At 43.0% G+C, this 24,409-nt stretch overlaps 1 protein-coding gene across 6 annotated transcripts in view; it reads right to left on the reverse strand.

Moving 5' to 3' along the window:
* Positions 1-24,409, reverse strand: part of LOC115156868 (partitioning defective 3 homolog) — a 246,517-nt gene that overhangs the window by 5,518 nt on the left and 216,590 nt on the right. For all 6 annotated transcript variants that reach the window (XM_029704658.1, XM_029704660.1, XM_029704657.1 and 3 more), the window contains 2 exons: positions 13,260-13,380; positions 5,980-6,134 (listed from right to left, as the gene is read on the reverse strand). In XM_029704658.1, coding sequence (XP_029560518.1) covers positions 5,980-6,134; positions 13,260-13,380 — 276 coding nt within the window. The remainder of the gene's footprint in view (positions 1-5,979; positions 6,135-13,259; positions 13,381-24,409) is intronic.

Below are 24,409 nucleotides of genomic sequence, written 5' to 3' on the forward strand. Positions count from 1 at the left end.
GTTACCAGCCTCAGAAATCAGCAATTAACTGCACCTCAGATTGCAGCACAAATAAATGCTTTACAGAGTTCAATTAACAGACACATCTCAACATCAACTGTTCAGAGGAGACTGCGTGAATCAGGCCTTCATGGTCGAATTGCCGCAAAGAAACCACTACTAAAAGGACACCAATAAGAAGAAGAGACTTGCTTGGGCCAAGAAACACGAACAATGGACAATAGACCAGTGGAAATCTATCCTTTGGATTGATGAGTTCCCACAGTGAAGCATGGAGGAGGTGGTGTTTTGCTGGTGACACTGTCTGGGTTTTATTTAGAATTCAAGGCACACGTAACCAGCATGAGTACAACAGCATTCTGCAGCAATACGCCATTCCATCTGGTTTGCGCTTAGTGGGACTATCATTAACCCAATTGAAATGGTTTGGAAATAGTTGGACCGCAGAGTGAAGGAAAAGCAGCCAACAAGTGTTCAGCATATGTGGGAACTCCTTCAAGACTGTTGGAAAAGCATCCCAGGTGACAACCTCAAGCTGTCATCAAGGCAAAGTGTGGCTACTTTGAAGAATCTAACATCTAAAATACATTTATTTGTTTAACACTTTGTTTGCTTACCACATGATTCCATGTGTGTTATTTCATAGTTTTGATGTCTTCACTATTATTCTATAATGTAGAAAATAGCGAAAATAAAGAAAACCCCTCTAATGAGTAGGTGTGTCCAAACTTTTGACAGGTACTGTAAATTGAAACACAAACCCAACTATTTACATTAAACCCCTGGTTGAGCAATTCCAATTTCAAAAGACGGGTCTCTTCATCTTCCACATATGATTTCATTTCATTGACATAAAAGGACAATTGGCCTGTTTCTCTGTGAGTAATGTAAACCAGCCATCTCTTCTCCATTAGATATTGTGCCAGTACTGTACATATGATGTAAAAAGAGAAAGCGAGAGGAGGGATGGAGGAGGAACATGTGGCATTAGTCACATTCTCTGTGTCCCAAATGGCACACTATTCCATTCCCTCAGTGGACAACCATAGGGCTCTGGTCAAAAGTAGTGCACTATATGGGGAATAGGGTGCCATTTGGGACGCACATAGACAGACAGTGTTCTAAAGAGACCAAAGCTACGGCAGCTGTTGCAGTGGGAGGCCCTTTGGTCCTGCTGTAAATGGCATGGCTTTGGCTGTGTGATCAATGTTGTTTCATTGACAACGGTCATTGTTCAAATGATGCATTTGAATTGGAACCCCTTGTTTAGCAAAGCTTCACCAAGAGGAAACTGACCTTTATCTGGAATGAAAGCTGTTTTTGAACGCATTGGCCATGATTCAGCCATTCAACCAACGGCAGCAGTTGTGTGTGTGTGTATGTGTGTGTGTGTGTGTGTGTGTGTGTGTGTGTGTGTGTGTGTGTGTGTGTGTGTGTGTGTGTGTGTGTGTGTGTCTGGGGCCATATGAAATCCATCAAAATCACACAAGCTGATACCAGGCCCCATATTACTCCAAGCCTGTGGTCTGGTCATCCAATGGCATTTTGAAGGTAAACAATCAGATTCTTAAGATAATACAAAACAGGTTTATCCAAACAACTGGCTTTAATAGAATTACAATGAAATTACACCACAAAGCCACAGGATGTTTCTTTGACCAGGCATCGGAGACATTGGTACAATAAATCTCCGCCTTAAACAGAGCTACTTCTTCAAATATTTAACAAGTGGGATTCTGTATCAACAACCGAGGATTAAGCAGAATTGATGAAGTACTAGCTCGGAGACTAGGAGATTACATCTTGGTGATAAGTCATTGCTGACTGGAGAATGTAAGGTCGAGAGCATACTGGGGATTTACTGTTACATACACTACATACACAAAAGTATGTGGACACCCCTTCAAATGAATGGATTTGACCATTTCAGCCACACCTGTTGCTGTCAGGTGTATAAAATCGACCACACGGCCATGCAATCTCCATAGACAAACATTGGCAGTAGAACGGCCTCACTGAAGAGTTCAGTGACTTTCAACATGGCACCGTCATAGGACGCCACCTTTCCAACAAGTCAGATCGTAAATGTTCTGCCCTGCTAGAGCTGCCCCGGTCAACTGTAAGTGGTGTTATTGTGAAGTGGAAAAGTCTCGAAGCAACAACAGCTCAGCTGCGAAGTGGTAGGACACACAAGCTTACAGAACGGGACTGCCGAGTGCTGAAGTGCGCACAAATCGTCTGTCCTCGGTTCAACACTCACTACCGAGTTCCAAACTGCCACTGGAAGCAACGTCAACACAATAACTGTTCGTCGGGAGCTTCATGAAATGGATTTCCACGGCAGAGCAGCCGCACACAAGATTTAGATCACCATGCGCAATAACAAGCATCGGCTGTAGTGGTGCAAAGCTCGCCGCCATTGGACTCTGGAGCAGTGGCAACTCGTTCTCTGGAGTGATGAATCACGCTTCACCATCTGGCAGTCCGACGGACTAATCTGGGTTTGGTGGATGCCAGGAGAACTCTACCTGCCCAAATGCACAGTGCCAACTAACGTTTGGTGGAGGAGGAATAATGGTCTGGGCTGTTTTTCCATGGTTTGGGCTAGGTCCCTTAGTTCCAGTGAAGGGAAATGTTTACGCTACAGCATTCAATTACATTCTAGATGATTCTGTGCTTCCAACTTTGAGGCAGCAGTTTGGGGAAGGCCCTTTCCTGTTTCAGACAATGCCCCCGTGCACAAAGCGAAGTCCACACAGAATTGGTTAGTCGAGATCGGTGTGGAACAACTTGACTGGCCTGCACAGAGCCCTGACCTCAACCCCATCAAACACCTTTGGGATGAATTGTAACACCAACTGCAAGCCAGGCCTAATCACCCAACATCAGTGCCCAACCTCACTTACGCTCATGGCTGAATGGAAGCAAGTCCACGCAGCAATGTTCCAACATCTAGTGGAAAGCTTTCCCAGAAGAATAGAGGCTGTTATATCATCAAAGAGGGGACCAACTCCATAGTAATGCCTATGATCTTGGAATGAGCAGGTGTCGACATACTTTTGGTCATGTAGTGTATCTCAGGTTACTGTAAAATATATCTGTTGGTTCAAACTCACCACTGACTGTACTAGTTAGCATACAGTATCATGGTTCAGCTGCAGAGCAGTTCGACCACATGCTTCCTCCAGTTTCTACAGTCGCTAGCAAGGTTTGCAATTTGATGTGGTTGGACCTACTAGTTTTCAACATCTACTAGGCTTTGACAGTTTAGTGTACTGTAATTGTGGAGGGTCTGGGGAAAACCACCCCCTGAAGTTAATTAAACTGATTACAGTTTGCCCCCCCCCCCACACACACACACACCTGTACACACATTCATCGCTACCACAACACATCTACCATTCACAGTACAGTCCAGTCAAGCTCATTTAGCAGCTTCCCACTACACAAGCATGACCTATCCTATAATCCCTCAGCCAACCACAAGCATGAACTATCCTCTAAACCCTCAGCCAATCATAAGCCACAGACAGACACAACACTTCCTGTAATAACACACATATCATGTCGATCAAAGGTAACCGCATTATCTCAGATTAGTGTGATCATGTCAGATTACTGGGGCTGGTAACGTGATACAGCCTGGCTGCATCGCAAATGGCAACCTATTCCTTTAGGGCTCTGGTCAAAAGCGTACCTTATGTAGAGAATAGGGGGTCATTTGGGACGCAGACCCAGACTACGGTTTCACAACACATCACTGGGGGCACATCGCCTACCCTCCAGGACACCTACAGCACCTTCACAGGAAGGCCAAAAAGATCATCAAGGACATCAACCACCCAGTTACTCAACCCTGCACCTTAAAGGCTGCTGCCCTACATACAGTTGAAGTCGGAAGTTTATATACACCTTAGTAAAATACATTTAAACTCAGTTTTTCACAATTCCTGACATTTAATCCTAGTAAAATTTCCGTATTAGGTCAGTTAGGATCACCACTTTATTTTAAGAATGTGAAATGTCAGAATAATAGCAGAGAGAATTATTTATTTCAGCACATTCCCAGTGGGTCAGAAGTTTACATACACTCAATTAGTATTTGGTAGCATTGCCTTTAAATTGTTTAACTTGGGTCAAACGTTTCGGGTAGCCTTCCACAAGCTTCCCACAGTAAGTTGTGTGAATTCTGGCCCATTCCTCCTGACAGAGCTGGTGTAACTGAGTCAGGTTTGTAGGCCTCCTTGCTCGCACACGCTTTTTCAGTTCTACCCACAAATGTTCTATAGGATTGAAGTCAGGGCTTTGTGACGGCCACTCCAATACCTTGACTTTGTTGTCCTTATGCCACTTTGCCACAACTTTGGAAGTATGCTTGGGGTCATTGTCCATTTGGAAGACCCATTTGGAAGACCAAGCTTTAACGTCCTGACTGATGTCTTGAGATGATGCTTCAATATATCCACAATTTTCTTGCCTCATGATGCCATCTATTTTGTGAAGTGCACCAGTACCTCCTGCAGCAAAGCACCCCCACAACATGATGCTGCCACCCCCGTGCTTCACGGTTGGGATGGTGTTCTTCGGCTTGCAAGCCTCTCCCTTTGTCCTCCAAACACAACGATGGTCATTATGGCCAAACACTATAGGACTACGATATAGGACTCGTTTTACTGTGGATACAGATACTTTTGTACCTGTTTCCTCCAGCATCTTCACAAGGTCCTTTGTTGTTGTTCTGGGATTGATATGCACTTTTTGCACTAAGGTTCATTCATTTCTAGGAGACAGAACACGTCTCCTTCCTGAGCGGTATGATGACTGCGTAGTCCCATGGTGTTTATACTTGCTTACTACTGTTTGTACAGATGAACATGGTACCTTCAGGCGTTTGGAAATTTCTCCCAAGGATGAACCAGACTTGTGGAGGCCTACAATTTTTTTTCTGAGGTCTTGGCTGATTTATTTTGATTTTCTCATGATGTCAAGCAAAGAGGCACTGCGTTTGAAGGTAGGTTTTGAAATACATCCATAGGTACACCTCCAATTGACTCAAATGATGTCAATTAGCCTATTAGAAGCTTCTAAAGCCATTACATCATTTTCTAGAATTTTCCAAGCTGTTTGAAGGCACAGTCAACTTAGTGTATGTAAACTTCTGACCCACTGGAAATGTGATACAGTGAATTATAAATTAAATAATCTGTCTGTAAACAATTGTTAGAAAAATTACTCGTGTCACGCACAAAGTAGATGTCCTAACCGACTTGCCAAAACTATAGTTTGTTAACAAGAAATTTGTGGAGTGGTTGAATAATGAGTTTTAAATGACTGCAACTGTACATAGACATGGAATCAATGATCACTTTAATAATGGAACACGTCACTTTAATCATGTTAACATACTGTATTCTATTCTACTGTATTTTAGTCCATGCCACTCCGACATTGCTCATCCTAATATTCATATATTTCTTAATTCCATTCTTTTACTTCAGATGTATGTATATTTTTGTGAATTGTTAGATCCTAGCTCCAACAGTGCAGTAGTAACACAAGCATTTGCTAAATATGTGTGTGACCAATAACATTTGATTTGTGCTTTGACAGGAATGACTCATTTGTATATGTGGGCTGATAATATCAGGCTGATGTTATGTATATGAATGCATAATACCATGGTCACGGCAGTCAGCCAAGCGGTTAAGAGCGTTGGGCCAGTTACCGAAACACGGCTTGTCCAAAACCCTGAGCAGACTAGGTGAAAAATCTGTCGTTGTGCCCTTGAACAAGGCACTTAACCCTAATTGCTCCTGTAATTCGCACTGGATAAGAGCGTCTGCTAAATGACTCAAATGTAAATTGAAAAAATATTGTGATTATGTTGAACGTGGAAAACATTGTACGGCCTATGTGTGTTCTCTCTCCCTCTCTGTTACGCAGATGCACGCAGACACACACACACCCTCGCTCTCTCACCGTGGCAGGGAGCTGTACTGTCTCTGCGCCTGTTGGAAGGCGTCTCTCTCCTCCTGCCTCTGTCTCTGTCTCTGCACCTCTACAGACACAGAGTGTCGGCCTGTCTGTTGTCCGTCTGTCTGGTACGGGCTTGGGCCTGTGTTGGTGTTGTTGGGCTGAAAGAGGGAGGGGCCAACATCCTGGTTATTCAACACACACAACTATCCGACACATACAGTACACCAGAGCCTTACATTTAAGAGTTTGGACATTGAGATTCGACCAAATCTATTAGGATGCATTTACAGTACATCTATAAATCTAAGAATAAATAGAAGGGACTAAAAGTTGACCAAACTCTCTAAATATATGGCTCTGCAATACACTTACCAGGAGCCATCAAGACATGACCTGCTCTTGTCCTTCATCGTGGCCAGGTCAAACAGAGGTTAGACTGACAGACAGAGAGGAGGACGGAGGAGCATGCTGGTGACGCAGGGTGGACGGAGATGAGACGAGATGGATGTTAGTACTGTAGGTGTTAACGAAGCCTCTCGGCTGACGCCCTAGCACAGGCCATTAACCGTCCTGAACAGCCAGAGCGCACGCCACGGAACGCCACGGAGGAACAGCGTCGTCATTCAATTATCTCCAGCTCCTCCTGACAGGTGACTTGCGGATGCCTCCCAAATGGCACCCTACAGTATACCCTACATTTTTGACCAGGGGCCTGGTCAAAAATAGCGCACAGTATATGGGAATAGGGTGCCATTTGAGTCACACATCCCATATATCCTCCACGGAACACATTGAAACATGTCGAGGAATGACTAACTACCACGTCTTCGTTCTCCTTCCCCATCTTTCATCAGCGAGGAGGTGTGTGTAATGGCTGAGGATCAGTCATAACACAAAGGCTATCTAATTACTTTGATGGGCCATGCCAAGTATTCATACAGAGTGCCACGCTCTAGTGGTGGAAGGGCCATAAAGCGATTTGTCCCGTCATCGCAGGGAGGACCTCTGAGACACCCACATTAAACCTAATGAATCATTTTAATCATCGGGGATTGATTGGCATAACCTGGGCTGTTGGGCGTGCTGTCGCACTCTGTTGCCATGGCGACGCCAGCCAGACCATGGAACAGGCCATGGACACATAAAAGGTAGCTAGCTCATCTCCATCCATATCGCTAGCTAAGGTAATTTCCAGATGTGAATTTGTGCATATTACATATTGCATACATAAATTACAGTTGGTAATATGGTGTGATTGGATATGCATGATCCATTTAGTGTCTTGAAATAATAACTTTGTAAGACAAGGAAACAAAACTAGAAAACCACAACCTATAAAGCTTATCGAGGTATTAAAATGAACGCGGAAGGCGGTAAAATAAAATACAGAGAGGCAATATAAACGCTTCTGGCTGGCGAAAGCAGCCCCCGTGGATGTACTGCTCTTAGTGTGGTAAATGACCACAATAAAGGTTCCCCAACGCAGAAGTAACAGTCTATCAGTCACTGTGATCGAATTAGCCCAAGGAAACCATGGTCGTGTTCAGTAGGGCCCACCGTAGCAAAAGGTTTTGCAACGCAAAGTGACAATCTGTGTTCTTATTGGACGAATGAAGGTAGTACCCATTTCCAAAACGTTTTTTTCCCCCCCCTACAGAACACAAGCCAGATTCCTCCACTCTCCTCTGGACCATAGTACAACAGTGAGAAATATACCATCCAGAGGGCTAGTAATCAGAGGTAGAGCTGTCTAACCTCCGCTAACCAGGAACACCTAACTAAACAGCATGCAGGACCGGATCATTAGGGAAGTGATTTGCAGCACAACTACAAACATGCTGGATTTCAGACAGCAGGCCCCAGCGGGCTATAGGGGAGATAATGCACAGGGCTGGCCTGACCTCCACATGGCGCTACTCTCCCTTCACTGTTTACCCAATGGGCCTTAGAATGGAATTCCCAGAACTCTTTTCACCTTGTGTATGTAGAGAAGTCATTCCTCTGGCTGACTTGACCATAGAAATAGAATTACCAGAACGGACATTCCCATTCAAGTCAGCGTTCCGTAATGGGTGGGCCAGCGGCCATTATTGAGTGTGGTCTACCCATTGTGTAATTCTATTTCTTTGGACTTGTGACACTAGTCTAGACTCTAGACCAAACACTATGGCCACTAGAGAAGATGTGAATTGAATGTTATGTGCTGAGTCTGTCTCCTCACGCTAAATGGAATGGAGTGGGTGGAGCTGGACTGATGGCGTTAATGTTCTGATGTATAGAGCTTCTTAGTCTGATCAATTCACTCTAATAATGACACAGCTACAAATGCATTCTGCGTCCCAAATAGCACCATATCCTCTATATAGTGAACAAAGCATTGCACAATATAGGGCAAAGGGTGCCATTTGGGACACAGACACAATGTTTGTACAAGTGCATGACTTATTCCACATTTTGTTATGTTACAGCCTTATTCTAAAATTGATTAAATAAATAAAAAATCCTCAGCAAAAAAAACAGAAATACGTTATTTACTTGGGTATTCAGACCCTTTGCTAAGAGACTCGAAATTGAGCTCAGGTGCATCCTGTTTCCATTGATCATCCTTGAGATGTTTCTACAACTTGGAGTCCACCTGTGGTAAATTCAATTGATTGGACATGATTTGGATCGGCACACAAATCAAATTAAATTACCTATCTATATTAAGGTCCCACAGTTGACAGCGCATGTATGAGGAAAACCCAACCCATGAGGTTGAAAGAATTGTCCTTAGAGCTCCGAGACAGGATTATGTTGAGGCACAGATTTGAGAAAGGCTCCAAAACATTTCTGCAGCATCAAAGTTCCCCAAGAACACAGTGGCCTCCATCATTCTTAAATGGAAGAAGTTTGGAACCACCAAGACTCTTCCTAGAGCTTGCTGCCCGGCCAAACTGAGCCATCGGGGGAGAAGGGCCTTGGTCAGGGAGGTGACCAAGAACCTGATGGTCACTCTGACAGAGCTCCAGAGTTCCTCTGTGGAGATGGGAGAACATTCCAGAAGGACAACCATCTCTGCAACACTCCACCAATCAGGCCTTTATGGTAGACTGGCCAGACGGAAGCCACTCCTCAGTAGAAGGAACATGACAGCCCGCTTGGAGTTTCCCAAAAGGCAACCCTCAGACCATGAGAAATAAGATTCTCTGGTCTGATAAAACCAAGATTGAACTCTTTGGCCTGAATGCCAAGCGTCACGTTTGGAGGAATCCTGGCACCATCCCTACGGTGAAGCATGGTGGTGGCAGCATCATGCTGTGGGAATGTTTAACAGCGGGAGGGACGTGGAGACTAGTCAGGATTGAGGAAAAGAAGAATGGAACAAAGTACAGAGAGATTCTTGATGAAAATCAGGACCTCAGACTGGGGGTTAAGGTTCACCTTCCAACAGGACAAAGACCTTAAGCACACAGCCAAGACAACACAGGAATGGCTTCAGGACAAGTTTCTGAATGTCCTTGAGTGGCCCAGCCAGAGCCCGGACTTGAACCCGATCGAACATCTCTGGAGAGACCTGAAAATAGCTATGCAGCAACGCTCCCCATCCAACCTGACAGAGCTTGAGAGGATCTGCAGAGAAGAAAGGGAGAAACTCCCCAAATACAGGTGTGCCAAGCTTATAGTGTCATACCCAAGAAGACGCAAGACTGTAATTGCTGCTTCAACAAATGATTGAGTAAAAAAGTCTAAAAACCTGTTTTTGTTTTGTCATTATGGGGTATTGTGTGTAGATGGATGAGGGGAAAGAATTATTTAATCAATTTCAGAATAAGGCTGTAATGTAACAAAGTGTGGAAAAAGTCAAGGGGTCTGTATACTTTCTGAAGGCACTCTATATGCACAGGGAGCATAATCGAGTTTCAACGACATATGTTACCATTTTCCATACTTTGGCAGTCAGTATGGCAGGGAAAAAAAATCTAAGAACACAAAATTACTGTTGATTACTGTGCGGTTCTGTAAGACGTTGGTCATTCTGTTATTTAGAAATAAATTGTGATGGCAATCATGTCTGACTCCCTTCAATGGTGCGGTCATGGGAACAGGCTAACTTTGCTTTCTATCAGTAATGTAAATAAACAATGTGATGGTATTATCAAAGACTTTAAATCGGCAATCAGCAGTTGAAACAAAGTGATTTGGTAAAAAGCTGAGTGTAGGGGCTGGAGAAATGTGACCACTCTCAAATTCACAGACAGAGCTATGGATGCAAGGACTGACCATCCATGATATCAAATGTATAGTTTAAACCATGTTTTGAGGCTCTGTATCGTTTGTTACGTTTACATTGTTTACAAACATTGGAGTAAAACAAGTTTATATTTAGGGTTCTGATGGGGTACGACAGTTGAACTAAGCTCATGAGGCATTTATAAGTTATATTCTTCAACAATCAATGGGTACATATCATTAATTTCTAAGTCAAAAAATGGATGAAGCAAATGCAGATTGCCCCTTTAATGACCATGTCTGAGTCCAAAATAGCACCCAAATTCCCCTAAGGCGCTGGTCAGAAGTAGTGCACTATACAGGGAATATGGTGCCATTTGGGACACAACCAATATGTACATGCTTGACTGTGTAGAGCAACAAAACGCCGCTTGAAAGCCCTTTCCCTCACACATTGCACACTCAGTGTCTCAAAACAAGACCAAGCTTTTTATTCGATATATCATCATCACCTCTGAATGAAGCCCAGGGCCCGTATGTATGAATCGTCTCCGAGTAGGAGTGCTGATCTAGGATCAGTTCTGCATTTTAGATCACAATGAATGATCCTAGCTCAGTACTCCTACTCTGATACACCTGATTCATACAGCCCCAGAGGTCAATGGAGTCTGTTCATGAGCTCTCCGTTTACAACTGTTAGAAAACTCATTCAAATCAATAGACAACGTAATATAAACGCCATATAAAGATGTACCTTTTTTATCATGTTGACAGTGTCTAAACCAGCACTAAAAACAACATCACACATATATAGGCCTAAGTGATGAAAGTTGAATTAGTACAAATGTACTTCATAACAATGTATAGGATTAATACAACCAAATATTTCAATATTTACAGCAGTGGTTATAGGACAAAGACATGACACAACAATATATACATATTCTAGAAATATTAAAGTAGTGACATTCAAACATTAGGCAAATTATTTTGCTGATAATTCATAATTTTACGTTGTAACAGACAGAATGTAAAATGTATACTTAAGGCATACTGCTGGTGTAATGGATGGAAGAATAGGACATAGTGCCATCTCAATCTAGGAACCAGATACCTTCAATTACATCATAGAAAGGTATTCTTTAAGAATTATCAAGGCATTTCCAATTTTTTTCCAATTGTAATTGTTTGAATTACCACTCATCCTATTTTGGTGGCCATGCCATCAAAAGAGTACAAATTCAAAAAAAATCCACAGCGCCTGAACCTCTTCTCTAAAAAGGCACAGTTAAAAACCGACAATTGCGGGATTGCTTTCTTATCACACAGAAAACACCCCCGCAATCAGACACACAGACAGGAGTCCATTTGTTCATGAGAAGGTGGGCGGGTCCTTGTTTTGTGAGAGACAGACAGACAGACCAACAGATGGCATTGATGGCAGATGGGATGAGGAGGGTGGTACGACGGGGGTGGTGGTCGTGACGGGTGGGGTTAGAGGTCAGGTGAGCGTGCCAGAGGGTCACATGCTCCTAGACGCATGCAGGTGGAGACGTTGGTTGCAGGTGGAGATGTTGGTTGCATCCAAAAAGGCAGCCTATTTTCCATGTAGTGCACTACTTTTAACCAGGTTCCATAGGCCTCTAGCCAAAAGTAGCGCACTAAATAGGGAATAGGGTGCCATTTGGGACTCATCCGTTGTAGTAAGAGTTATTGGGTCGTTCCATATGATTTTAATCCCTTTCTGACTGCATCCCTTTTGATTTGAACGGAACCTTCCATACATGTTTGCCTGTGGTAGACTTTCCTGACCTGATTGCCAAAACATTCAGGAGACCATTTTGCATACCCTACCATACCATGAGAAATCCATGTCTTCATCACTGAAAAGGATAAAATGTTGAGTTTGATATCATTTAACCGCTTACAAACAGGATTGTCAAAGTATTTTATAATTTGAACTTTGAGCACTTCAGGGTCACTCCACAAAAAGAGTGCCTTTTGCGTGCGTCCCTTTGATATTTTATGTAGAATTTGTGCGCCAATATTATATTTTAAAAGCCTGTTATATTACATGAAGTGCTCTTTAATATATACCACATGGATAATTAAATAAATCTGATTTTTAATATTAATAAAGACTAAAGTGCCAAAATTCAGCATTTTGACACGTCCCTCCATACACCCTCTGACTTCTAAAACTTTTACCCACTTAACCCCAACATTTCTCCATTTAACCCCAACATTTCTCCATTTAACCCCAACATTTCTCCATTTAACACCAACATTTCTCCATTTAACACCAACATTTCTACACTTAACAACAATATTTCTACACGTTTTCACCATCATTCTAAAGCCCTAGTTATTTAGTTGCTGTGACAAAGTAATTTCTGAATATTATTATTTATTTTATGTTATTAGTGATTTTTTTAAGGTCAACCCTGTTACATGAACTGAACGCTCGTTTTAAAATGGTAAAGAAAAGATAAAAAGACTTTGAACTAATAGTCAAATCATAGTGTAAAAGCAGGTGAGCTGGTCCTACTGAGCGGGTTGAGCATAACACCCTGTTACCCATAGATAAATAGACAGGCTAGAAATGTTTTCAAAATACAAAAATTGTGAAGCTAGAATTACATTTTCCCTCCCTGCTGGACACAACAAGCTTCCATTCCCCCTGTCACAAGTGTATTTATGGATGATTTAAGAAGTCGCCAAACCTGTTACGGTCGTTGAAATCATATGGAACAACCCTATTAGAGAAGAGCCTGGGTTAGGTGGGAGACTCAGAGGAGTTAATGAGAAGAAGCTCCACAGGCTGAGGTTGTTCAGTCAGTGTCATACTGGACAGTCCATACTCAGGGCTGGCCCGGTGGTTGTGAGGTTAGTGGTAGTAGGAGGCTCCACGATGTAGCCAGCAAGCCAGCCAGCAAGCCAGCCAGCAGCCAGGGTATTAGCAGCCCTCCTAGGCTGGCAGTGGTGGAGGTTGGTGGTGGTTAGTGAGGGAGGAGGTCCATGGAGAGCCAGGCAGGACCGACCTGGTTCTCAGCCCAGTCTCAGACACTCACCCAGGGCTGCTCGAAGCTGTAGGTGCGTCTCCGGTCGTCAGGGTCGTCGTCCCCCCTGGCCTGCTGGAACTCGTGCCTCAGCCGCTGTATCCGGTCGTGGTTGCTAGGCGCTAGTCTGTTGCTGCAAGGGGTTGAGAGTGAGAGAGGAAATACTACATGAGCATGGTGGTGGCCCATTTGGAACAAGTCTGTGTCCCAAAATGGCACATTTCCTATATAGTACACTACTTTTGACCAGAGCCTACAGTGCATTACATTAAGGAACAGTGTACCATTTGGGACTGTTTCTATCAGCATAGCTGGGAAATGGTCCAGAAACTGGACTGTAATACACAGTAGAGCAGCGTTTCCAAAACTCGGTCCTGGGGACCCCAAGGGGTACACGTTTCGGTTTGTGCGCTAACACTACACAGCTGATTCAAATCAAAGCTTGGTGATGAGTTGATTATTTGAATCAGCTGTGTTGTGTTAGGGCAAAAACCAAAACATGCACCCCTTGGGGTCCCCAGGACCGAGTTTGGGAAACACAGCAGTAAAGCCTCAAACATGGATCAAACTAATAAATACTCATGTATTATTCATAACCATGGAGTATGGTGTCCCTAATGGCCCCGTATCCCCTATTTACATTTAAGTCATTTAGCAGACGCTCTTATCCAGAGCGACTTACAAATTGGTGCATTCACCTTAAGATATATAGTGCACTACTTTTGACCAGAGCCCTATGAACTGTCAAGAGAACAGGGAGAATTTGGGACACAACCAAGAACAAAGCAAAGTAGTGTGAACAGTCGATGGTCGAGCTACATCCTCAGGCCACACGTCACTCACCAACTTCTGTCCACTGTCTCTGAGCCCACTCATAACAAACAACCACGGCCCATTAAAACACGTCACCTGGCTCGTCTGCTTACTTATTGAACTGACCTTGTCCAGAGAGAGACAGGTCCTCTGTAGCTCAGTTGGTAGAGCATGGCGCTTGCCATGCCAGGATAGTGGGTTTAATTCCTGGGACCACCCATACGTAAAATGTATGCGCGCATGATTGTAAGTCTTTTTGGATAAAGGTGCCTGCTAAATGGCATATATTAAGTCTCTGCATTATACAGTAGAGCAGGCCTTGTTCCAGAAGCAGTGATGAAGATTAGGAATGTTGCGGTGACCGTATTTCCGCCACACCGGCAGTCAGGACGACAATACAATTCCACGTGAATTGTTGAGTCACAGTAATCTCCTCTTATGCACTCTGGACATGCTTAGGTAGTACCCGATTTGCTAACTACCATCAGGTCCTAATGGCCTGGTACTCAGGGCTCTATTGTCCCTCCATCAGGTCCTAATGGCCTGGTACTCAGGTCTCTATTGTCCCTCCATCAGGTCCTGATGCCCTGGTACTCAGGTCTCTATTGTCCCTCCATCAGGTCCTAATGGCCTGGTACTCAGGGCTCTATTGTCCCTCCATCAGGTCCTATTGGCCTGGTACTCAGGGCTCTATTGTCCCTCCATCAGGTCCTGATGACCTGGTACTCAGGGCTCTATTGTCCCTCCATCAGGTCCTAATGAACTGGTACTCAGGGCTCTATTGTCCCTCCATCAGGTCCTAATGGCCTGGTACTCAGGGCTCTATTGTCCCTCATCAGGTCCTAATGGCCTGGTACTCAGGGCTCTATTGTCCCTCATCAGGTCCTAATGGTCTGGTACTCAGGGCTCTATTTTCTCTCCATCAGGTCCTAATGGTCTGGTACTCAGGGCTCTATTGTTTCTCGAAACACTGACATCAATGCAAATACAATCAAAAATCACATCAAACACTTATCATCAAAACAGTATAGTGCTTTTAAAACTCAGCTCACTGTGATTGCATTATACATTTTTTTTTTTGATTTGAAGAAAGAAGTTCAACAACAGGTTATAACAGTGTAAAACATGATTATTGTGGATGTTGTTTCAAAGCCCAACACAACTAAAAGTACAGAGCTTTCAACACCCATACGCATATTAATTCAACAGCCATACGCATATTAATTCAACAGCCATACGCATATTAATTCAACAGCCATACGCATATTAAATCAACACCCATATGCATATTAATTCTATACCCATACGCATATTAATTCAACAGCCATATGCATATTAAATCAACACCCATACGCATATTAATTCTATACCCATACGCATATTAAATCAACACCCATACGCATATTAATTCTATACCCATACGCATATTAAATCAACACACATACGCATATTAATTCAACACCCATACGCATATTAATTCAACACCCATACGCATATTAATTCAACACCCATACGCATATTAATTCAACATCCATACGCATATTAGAGCTTATGCATAAACATATACCTATACATGAGCCCAAGCATGAAAAAAAAAACGGAATTAAAATTGAGATTGTGCAATACATATTACGCATGGCTGAAAAACATAAAACAAAACTGATTTAAGATGTCTTTGGTATACAATAGGTCTAGCCTATACTCTAAAATTTAAACAAATTCTAGTAATGGCCTTTGAATGTGGCCTGTATTATTCTGCATTCTGGATGGACTGGTTACCTTATGCTATCCTCCAATCTTTCTATTCATGATTTGGGAGAGAACGTATAAGCCTAGCGACTAAGCCTACAGTTACAGTGAAATAACCGGAGAGGTCTATCCAGCATGACTGGAAACAAACCTGTGGGACAGTGACCTCCATTTGCTATTGGAGTACATATGGATGACTTTTTCCCTTGCCCCTGTTCCTACCCATTTGATAAAGATAATTGAACATATTAGTAAAGACAATATTACATTGAGAATAGTCTGATAGGTGATAATATGATCACTTGATGAGAGAACCGTTTGTGCAGCCTGAGGCAAGGAACAGAGCACAAGCTTTTTTCTGCGACGTTGTTAAATCATCAACAGCCTTTAGTCGTACCATGAGGCCCATTATATGTTTGATTTATAAGACATTCTAAGGTTTGTATCTCTCACAAGTAAAGTTGCCAAATAACTCAATCTAGCGTATAGGACCTGTTTCAAATGATCCCTTTTACATTTCAACAGAGCCACTTCATCTGTGCACTCGCTCCGGAATGGGAAAAATATCCTTTCTATTTGATTCAGCTAAGTTCAATTATATTCCTCTTAAATATTATAATATAAAATAATGGCACAGGACTTAAATGAACAAGCCTACAGCAGCATAGCCTTGATAACATCCAGAAGGCAAACTCATATTCTGCCCTTCTGATATCCATTTTCTTCATTATGTTTCTTTAGACCTGCGTAAATGAAATAATGGATATATTGTTATGGTGTATATTAAATTGATTTATTACACTTTTTAAATGTAGATGTTCCAAAGGCACACCAGCGGCTTGTATGAGCGGAGGCACAGAGATGCTAAACGTGTTGATGTTAATTAGGGTCAATTACCGTGAGACCGGCCACCTTTAGCATGACAATAAGAGAGCCGGAGAGAGAGACAGAAGGGTGGGAGAAAGGATGCCCAGCTGTGTACGTGGAGGTCATCTGTGGTCCCCTGGAGTGAAGCTAATTCAAACCTGACATCATCTCTGTTAGACTACCACTCTGAACAGCCCTGTCAGGTGACTGGAGAGCATCAGCAGGAGAGAGATCAGAAGTTGACTTTTCAACTTTCAAACACAGCCAGTAACTTTCCTGGACATCCTTTTATGATCTCTTTAAAAAGCCCCCCAAAAAAGGCCAGCTCTTAAAACTCTCCTGTCTCAGGAGGTCCTATGAAATAGCCTTACAACATCCCAATCATTAACAACAAAGCATTGCTTCCAAAAACCAGACAACTGAAACAGACAGACACATTGTAGGCTGTTTGGGGATCTATGAAATAACCTCATACGTTATCTCAATCATTAACAAAAAAAAGCATTGGATCAATACCTAAATCATTACTGACAAACATTGGTTCCATAACCACAGAACATAACCATTAAGCCTGTTTAGGGTAGGAAACTGCCATGTGTGATCTGTCAAATCACTGTGATATTTAACTCAGCCATATCCCCTTTGAACACATATGACCCTGGGGCACCATGTGTGACCCTGCCTATAGGTCACAGCACCATCAGCGTTCAGGACAACAGAATGCCTTTATTAGATATTAGCCTGCCACGCAACCTGTGAACAGATGGCTCTCAACAGAGCACTGGGCTATTCCCTATGTAGTGCACTACCTATGACCTGGGCCCATTAGTCTCTGGTCAAACATAGTGCACTAAGTAGGGAATAGGGTGCAATTTGGGAGCACGATAGGATATATATTTTTTTTAACAGTTATTGCTTAGAATGATAGTTTTGAAGCACTGTCATTTTTCATAATAGTGGGGCTGGCTAATACTGAATTGGAAAAAGTGTGTGTCTCAGTGTGTGTGTGTCAGTGTGTGTATACCCTACTCTTCTACATCATAACACTATGAAATGTTTGGATGTTTCAATGTACCCCTCGGTATCACCCAATAAGCCTTTAAAAAGGGATTTCAATTATTAAGGAACAAGGGATTTTTCAAAGTCTGTCCTTCACTGACAAAAAACTAAATCAACCATAGAAAGTAACAAAAGAGAGTTAAGGAAATCCCCTGCAGTGAGGTGAGGGAGATTTAACGTTCGATGAGTTTCATCCTATGGACAAGCTCACTCAATATCTACTGCTGTGTCTGGCCTGAAAGGTCAGCGTTTACAGACTTTGGCCTCTGGGGCTCAATAACAAAAGATTTGGGCCGCATCCCAAATGTTCAATCCCAGGCTGTAAAAGCCATGGGCCCGGGTCAAAAGTAGTGCACTACATAGCGAGCTATTTGGGACGCAGACTTGGCCTGGCAGGTGACTGGTAAGCTATTTATTTCATGTTATGATAGGATGTGCCCTTTAAGTTTCGTCTGTGGCTTAGAGCTTGGTCAGGACTAGGACAGTAAAAGAGGCTACGACTTCAGCAGAACAAAATAATGCCTACAGCCAAACAAAACAACTTCAAAAACATGCTTGGAGGCCCGGAGAGTCACACCAGTTTGGAGTGAATAGTAGCGTAGGAATAGGGTCACAGCTGAGTCCGACCTTGACCTGGAGGAGTCGGTGGAGCTGTCCCCCCAGGTGCTTACTCACGTCTGTGTGGCTCTGGGTGAACGTAAAGACGTACAGGACTCTCATTATTTCCACTCAAAATGGACAGCAGATGTTCGCAGCCATAAATCTAAAACCTAAAACCCTGGTTTGGGAGGTACAGAGAAAAGTGACGGGTCAAACTTTGAGCCATTGACCAAAACTCAACTCCTTGAGTTTTGGTCAAAAGGAGCCATCACATTAGACTGGTCGCAGATTTGTTGGTGTCGTCTTGTACAACTCCTATGGGTGGCTTTGCAACACAAACCGATAATGACCATAGGAAGTTGGCTAGACAGTACAAACAGATCTTGAAACCATGCTACTGTCACATCGCAGTCCCTATTAATTCCCCCTCCCCAAGGAGGTCAAAATCAAAGTCTGTCTATAGGGGAGCCCCTACAGTAGAATGTAAAGTACAGTAAATGACAGTAGCAGCTGATCCAAAGGCTCCTAATCCCCTGGATTAAATCTGAATGGCCTCTTTCAGAGCTCCTCTTCCTTCCCAGCCTCAGGACATAACGGGAGCATCTCACAGATAGAAATGGTACATGACAGCAATGGGAAAACACCCATCCTGATCATATTAATATGGGGGGAGTTGGAGACCAGGGTTCTTACTGGACTCCAGAGGGAAGGAAAGGGTACCACTGGGAGCGCCTGAGGCTTTACGAATCCATCTCTGGATGAGCAGATCATCCCTGTTCAATCCCAGGCTGTAAAAGCCAGCTGCTGTTCTGTCAATCTCACCACCAGCAGTCCGCCTAAGAGGGCTCTTTCTATGCACTGTTCTTACTTGACAAATGAACTCACTTTTTTTTTTGTCTGTGTTGTGCGTGTAAATGAATGTATGCTATTTTCTTGGCCAAGGGTCACTTGAAATAAATCTTCAAACTAAATGTAGCTTCCCTGGATAAATAAAATATAAATACAAATAAAAGCAGACAACAGGAGTCACATATGATACCGGGATCCTTAGGATGGAGACAGACATTGTTATGATGAAGCCTCTTGTGGCGAGTGGTGTGCCCTTGGTTTAGGATGGAACGCAATAGGGACCTTCCTTCTTAAACTGAGAGGAAGAGAACTCATCTCTTTTGCTGCGTTCACACAGGCAGCCCAATTCTGATATTTTGCCCAATTATTGGCAACAGATCTGATTGGTCAAAACACCAATTAGTGGCAAAAGATCAGATTTGGGATACCTGTGTAAAACACAGCCTTTGGCAGACTAGCTCGATAGAACCAGTGTGTGCATTTTGGCCCTCTCTCTATGACATGTTAGAGCACCACCACAAGAAGGGGGAAAAACATGAACTAAAATCCTTATCAAGCATCCATTGCTGCATTTTGGTATTTTATTCAGATCCCCATTAGCTGTTGCAATAGCAGTAGCTACTCTTCCTGGTGTCCACACAAAACATGAAATAATACAGAACATAAATAGACAATTACATACATTTTAAATTTCACATATAGCCTACATATCAGTACATACAAACAATATCTAGGTCAAAAAGGGGAGCGGTATTGTGCCGTGAGGTGCTGCTTTATCTGTTTTTTGAAGGCAGGTTTGCTGTTCATTTTAGCAATCTTTGATGCAAGGGAGTTCCGTAATACTGTACGTTTTCTTGAATTTGTTCTGGATTTGGGGACTGTGAAAAGACCCCTGATGGCATGTCTGGTGGGGTAAGTGTGTGTATCAGTGCTGTGTGTAAGTTGACAAAAATAATTTGGAATTTTCAACATATGAATGTTTCTTACAAAAACAAGAAGTGATGCAGTCAGTCTCTCCTCTACTTTTAGCCAAGAGAGACTGGCATGTATAGTATTGATATAAGCCCTCTGATAACAGTGAAGAGCAAGACGTGCTGCTCTGTTCGGGGGCCAGCTGCAGTTTTTATAGGTCCTTCTTTGCAGCACCTGATCATGTGACTGAGCAATAATCAAGATAAGATAGAACTAGAGCCTGCAGGACTTGCTTTGTTGAGTGTGGTGTCAAAAAAAGCAGAGTATTTCTTTATCAAGGACAGACCTCTTCCCATCTTCGCAACCACTAAATCAAAATGTTTTGACCGTGACTGTTTACAATCCAAGGTAACACCAAGTCATTTAGTCTCCTCAACTTGTTCAACAGCCACACCATTCATTACCAGATTCAGCTGAGGTCAAGAACTTACCGGAATGATTTGTACCAAATACAATTCTCTTATTTTTAGAGAGATTAAGGACTAGTTTATTATTAGTTATGATTGGTGGGATCATAATCATATTATGGGGCGGTATATATATTACAGTAAGTGCCTTTCTGACAGCCGTTATTGGTCCATTAACTGATTGACTGATTTGAGGTGATGGATGGGGGCTCCCATGAACCCTAGGCCTAGAGAGACAGTGGAGTGTGGGCGGTGCAATCAGCCATGTTCCACCCAGCCCCTTACGTTTGGCAGCGTCACAAATGTCACCCTCTTCCCTATATCCTACACTACTTTGGGCCCTGGACAAAAGTAGTGAACTATGAAGAGAATAGGGTGCCATTTGGGACGCAGGCTTTATCTCTCTGTTATGACCCCCCACCACCACCACCACCACCACCACCCAACCGCCATCCATCACACACGACATCTCACCAGTCGATCATGGCCTTGACAGCAGGCCATTATGGCAGAGCTCTATGCCTATGATGGTGCACAGTAGGGGTTGAGCAGTGTTAATACTGTATTCACATGCTCATTTGGCACCTCTATTGTTGCCTGTGCTTTCCAGTGTATTTATCTAGTGATGTGTAACAGATTCCTAAGGCCTGAAGGCTACTGTTCTATGAACGATTTTGGAGGCCTAGATATTACACTATTGTCTGCTTTGGTGAAACAGTAGACGTTATATAGTACAATGAAACATGCATGAGATGCACTGTCTGTATGGTACAGCAGGGATCTGAGATACGCCACTGATATGACATAGATAGCAAGGCATGCTTAGAATGATCCCTTCCTGGTAATAGGAGAGACAGTGTTACCAATGGAGGACAGGCAGTCCCGTGTATTTGCTTGCTGTAACCTAGCACACCATTGATAGGTTGGTTTGTAAAGCATGACATTGGCCAGAAATTAAAAGCAGACCTACACCATGTCACACACATTATTGCTCCTGGCGGCGTCATGAGCCTGAAATGGAAAACCCACTTCACCATCTCTCTCCATGACAGTACAATTTAGTGCGAGTAAATATCAGGCAAATATTGTAATTCAGACAGCGGTTGCTCTGGAAATATATTGATACGTTGTAAAACTGAAATGCCACTTAAAATCTATTCCATTATGTCTGCGGGTTCCAATGTTTACAGTCGAGGAGGTTATACGTGGTTGCAGCCAATGGGATGGCTATTACTGTAACCTAGTGCTATTGGAGCAATAGAAGCTTGGCTGCGGATGGCTACTGTTGGACATTTACATGTGTTTTGGTTTATTGTTGGCTTGTATAGCCATTGCTTTGTTTTGCCATTTCATAACTAAATGAAACTGGTCCACTGAAATGAATGGCTGTGATGACAAAACACAAAAAGGTGACATTTTGCCATCCTAACTGAATACTGTTGATTAAATAAACATAGCATTCTAAAAGTAGTGAACAATTCATCACATTCGAATTATGACTTCTTGATTTACGTTGGGCTGAAATGTGTCCTGCCTTGATTCTTTCAAGAAGCTCCTGTGGAGCTGGGTGGTAGTTGTGCCAGTGTTTGGCCAGGAGAGGCAGAGCCAGTGTCCAAAATGGCACCCTACATAGTGTACTACTTATGACCACAGCCTAAGGACCCTATAAAAGGAATAGGGTGCCATTTGGAACGCGCTGTGTATTTTATCAGTGTGAGTATACTCTCTCTGTATTTTATTCTGATGTACACAGATAAAGAGAGTTGGCAGTGTGTGTTGGCTCTTGGCCAGAGGCACTGCCCTTTGAGGAGAGGGTATGTTTTGAGCCGCGTCTGAGAACGTTTGGAACGTGCATACAGAGTCTAATTTGGCCCGGGTCATGGACACTAGCTGAATCCATTAGCCTTGGGTCCTCTGGCCCACTGAGCAAGTAGATATATCAAAATACTATGTTTAGCTGTCTATCTTCCTCTCAGTGGAGAACAAACTAGACCAAACACAGTATGACCTGGGTTTCTACCTCAAATGCACTGCATTTGATTGAATTACTAGTCTAGGCCTGTGTGCGATGAATTTGGTATTGATCAGTCTCTACTGTAAATAAAGACTCAATGCAACTTCATCACTAATTATCCCAGATAATCCTGAGATTATCTTTTATCCCAGGAAGTAAACTGACATAATGAGTAAAAAAAAATCCTTAGTTTTTAGCGACATCGTGCAGAATACAGACAGAGGCGTACGGACTATCTAATCTACATAAGAGTATCGACAGGACTAAAAAGCAGTTTTCGTGAGGACTCAAGGATTTAAACTACTCTCAGTTGGGTCCCAGTAGCAGATAATAGGGAGCGTGACTAACATACTGACTAACGAAATCAGTCAGTGAGTCTCTCAGTGGATGTTTTGAGTAGCGCTCGATCAATACAACTGGATTATCAGATTTTGCATCTCGCCTCATTTTCCTTTGTGAGAGGATGTAAGGCCCGCTTCCCTCCATCTGATAACATGACTCAACCAACTGCTACAGCTGCCGCTGGCTTTGGACCTATACGGGTTTCTTCATCAGCTGGGTATATCAGTAAGTACAGTACATCAGCAAATGTTTGTTCTATACTCGTATTGTAGTTAGCAAAACAGTCACATCTCCAGGGATAAATCCCAGAGAATGAATCTGTTTAATTAAATGTTTAATTAAAAATGGTGACTTTTAATTAAGGATCAAGTCGATGATTTTATTAGAAATTCACATTTCAGGATTATTCTCTGATGCGGTGAAATAGCCATCAAACCACACATTGAGTCCCAATGGAACGTTCCCCTGTTCTAACAGAACATTCCCCTGTTCTAACAGAACATTCCCCTGTTCTACCGACTGTACGCCTTCCTTAATTTCTATGTAAACAGAGGTATGTTTTCACTAAATCAGATACTGTAAATCCATTTAGAGAGACTTTTTGCTTTCAGGACAAAAATATTGATGAATTAAGATTAAATGTTCATAGCATTGTTGAATTGCCTTGCTTTAGTAAGTCCATAGTGACCCTACCTCGTCTGCTAGGCTTAGAGATGGTATGTTTCCTTAAGGACTTGCTGTCTTATTAAACAGATACTGCAGTTGAGAATGTCAAGAGAATTAGAAGCGTTGTGAGAAAGGGTACGTCACTCTATAGGGCCCTGGTCTAGAGTAGTGCACTACATAGGGAACAGGGTGCCATTTGGGACACTTCCACGAGCCCTATCCATGCATAATGTACCGGTGACCATTCTAGTGCTGATTGAGAGACAGACAGGAGCACATTGGTGGCTGGTCCGTTTGGAGGGCTGTTTACTAAGACAATGAGTATATGACTATGGGTGCAGGGGCATGCACGTATGTTTCTTCTACTGGATCATGGAATGCATATATGGTTCAATGGGAAAGTCAATATAGAGAGATGTTCAGATGGACATTCTGTGGACAACCTAAGTGGACACTCCCGCGTGGACACTCCCGCGTGGACACTCCCGCGTGGACACTCCAAGCAGCACAGTCTGACAGTCAAAGGGAGAGGGGGCCACAGTATGAAGCCTACATTAGCCATTCCATATATCATGATCTGGGCTTTAGCTGAAGCTTATCTGGATATACTCTGAAGAAGGGCGACATTATTAACATAAATGAAAAGCGGATTCCAGTCATCAATACTATGCAATGAAAGCGATGATCCTTTCCAAAGCAGCAACAGATGAGAGGCCCATATGTCTGGGCTTTAAGGCGACCGAAGCTAAAGGAAATATCAAGAGCGAGGATAAAGGATAAATAGAACTCTAATGTGAATTCTGGAATGGAATGGGGGAAGGCCT

This window comes from Salmo trutta, chromosome 21 (assembly GCF_901001165.1).
Source record: "Salmo trutta chromosome 21, fSalTru1.1, whole genome shotgun sequence".
Taxonomy (NCBI): domain Eukaryota; kingdom Metazoa; phylum Chordata; class Actinopteri; order Salmoniformes; family Salmonidae; genus Salmo; species Salmo trutta.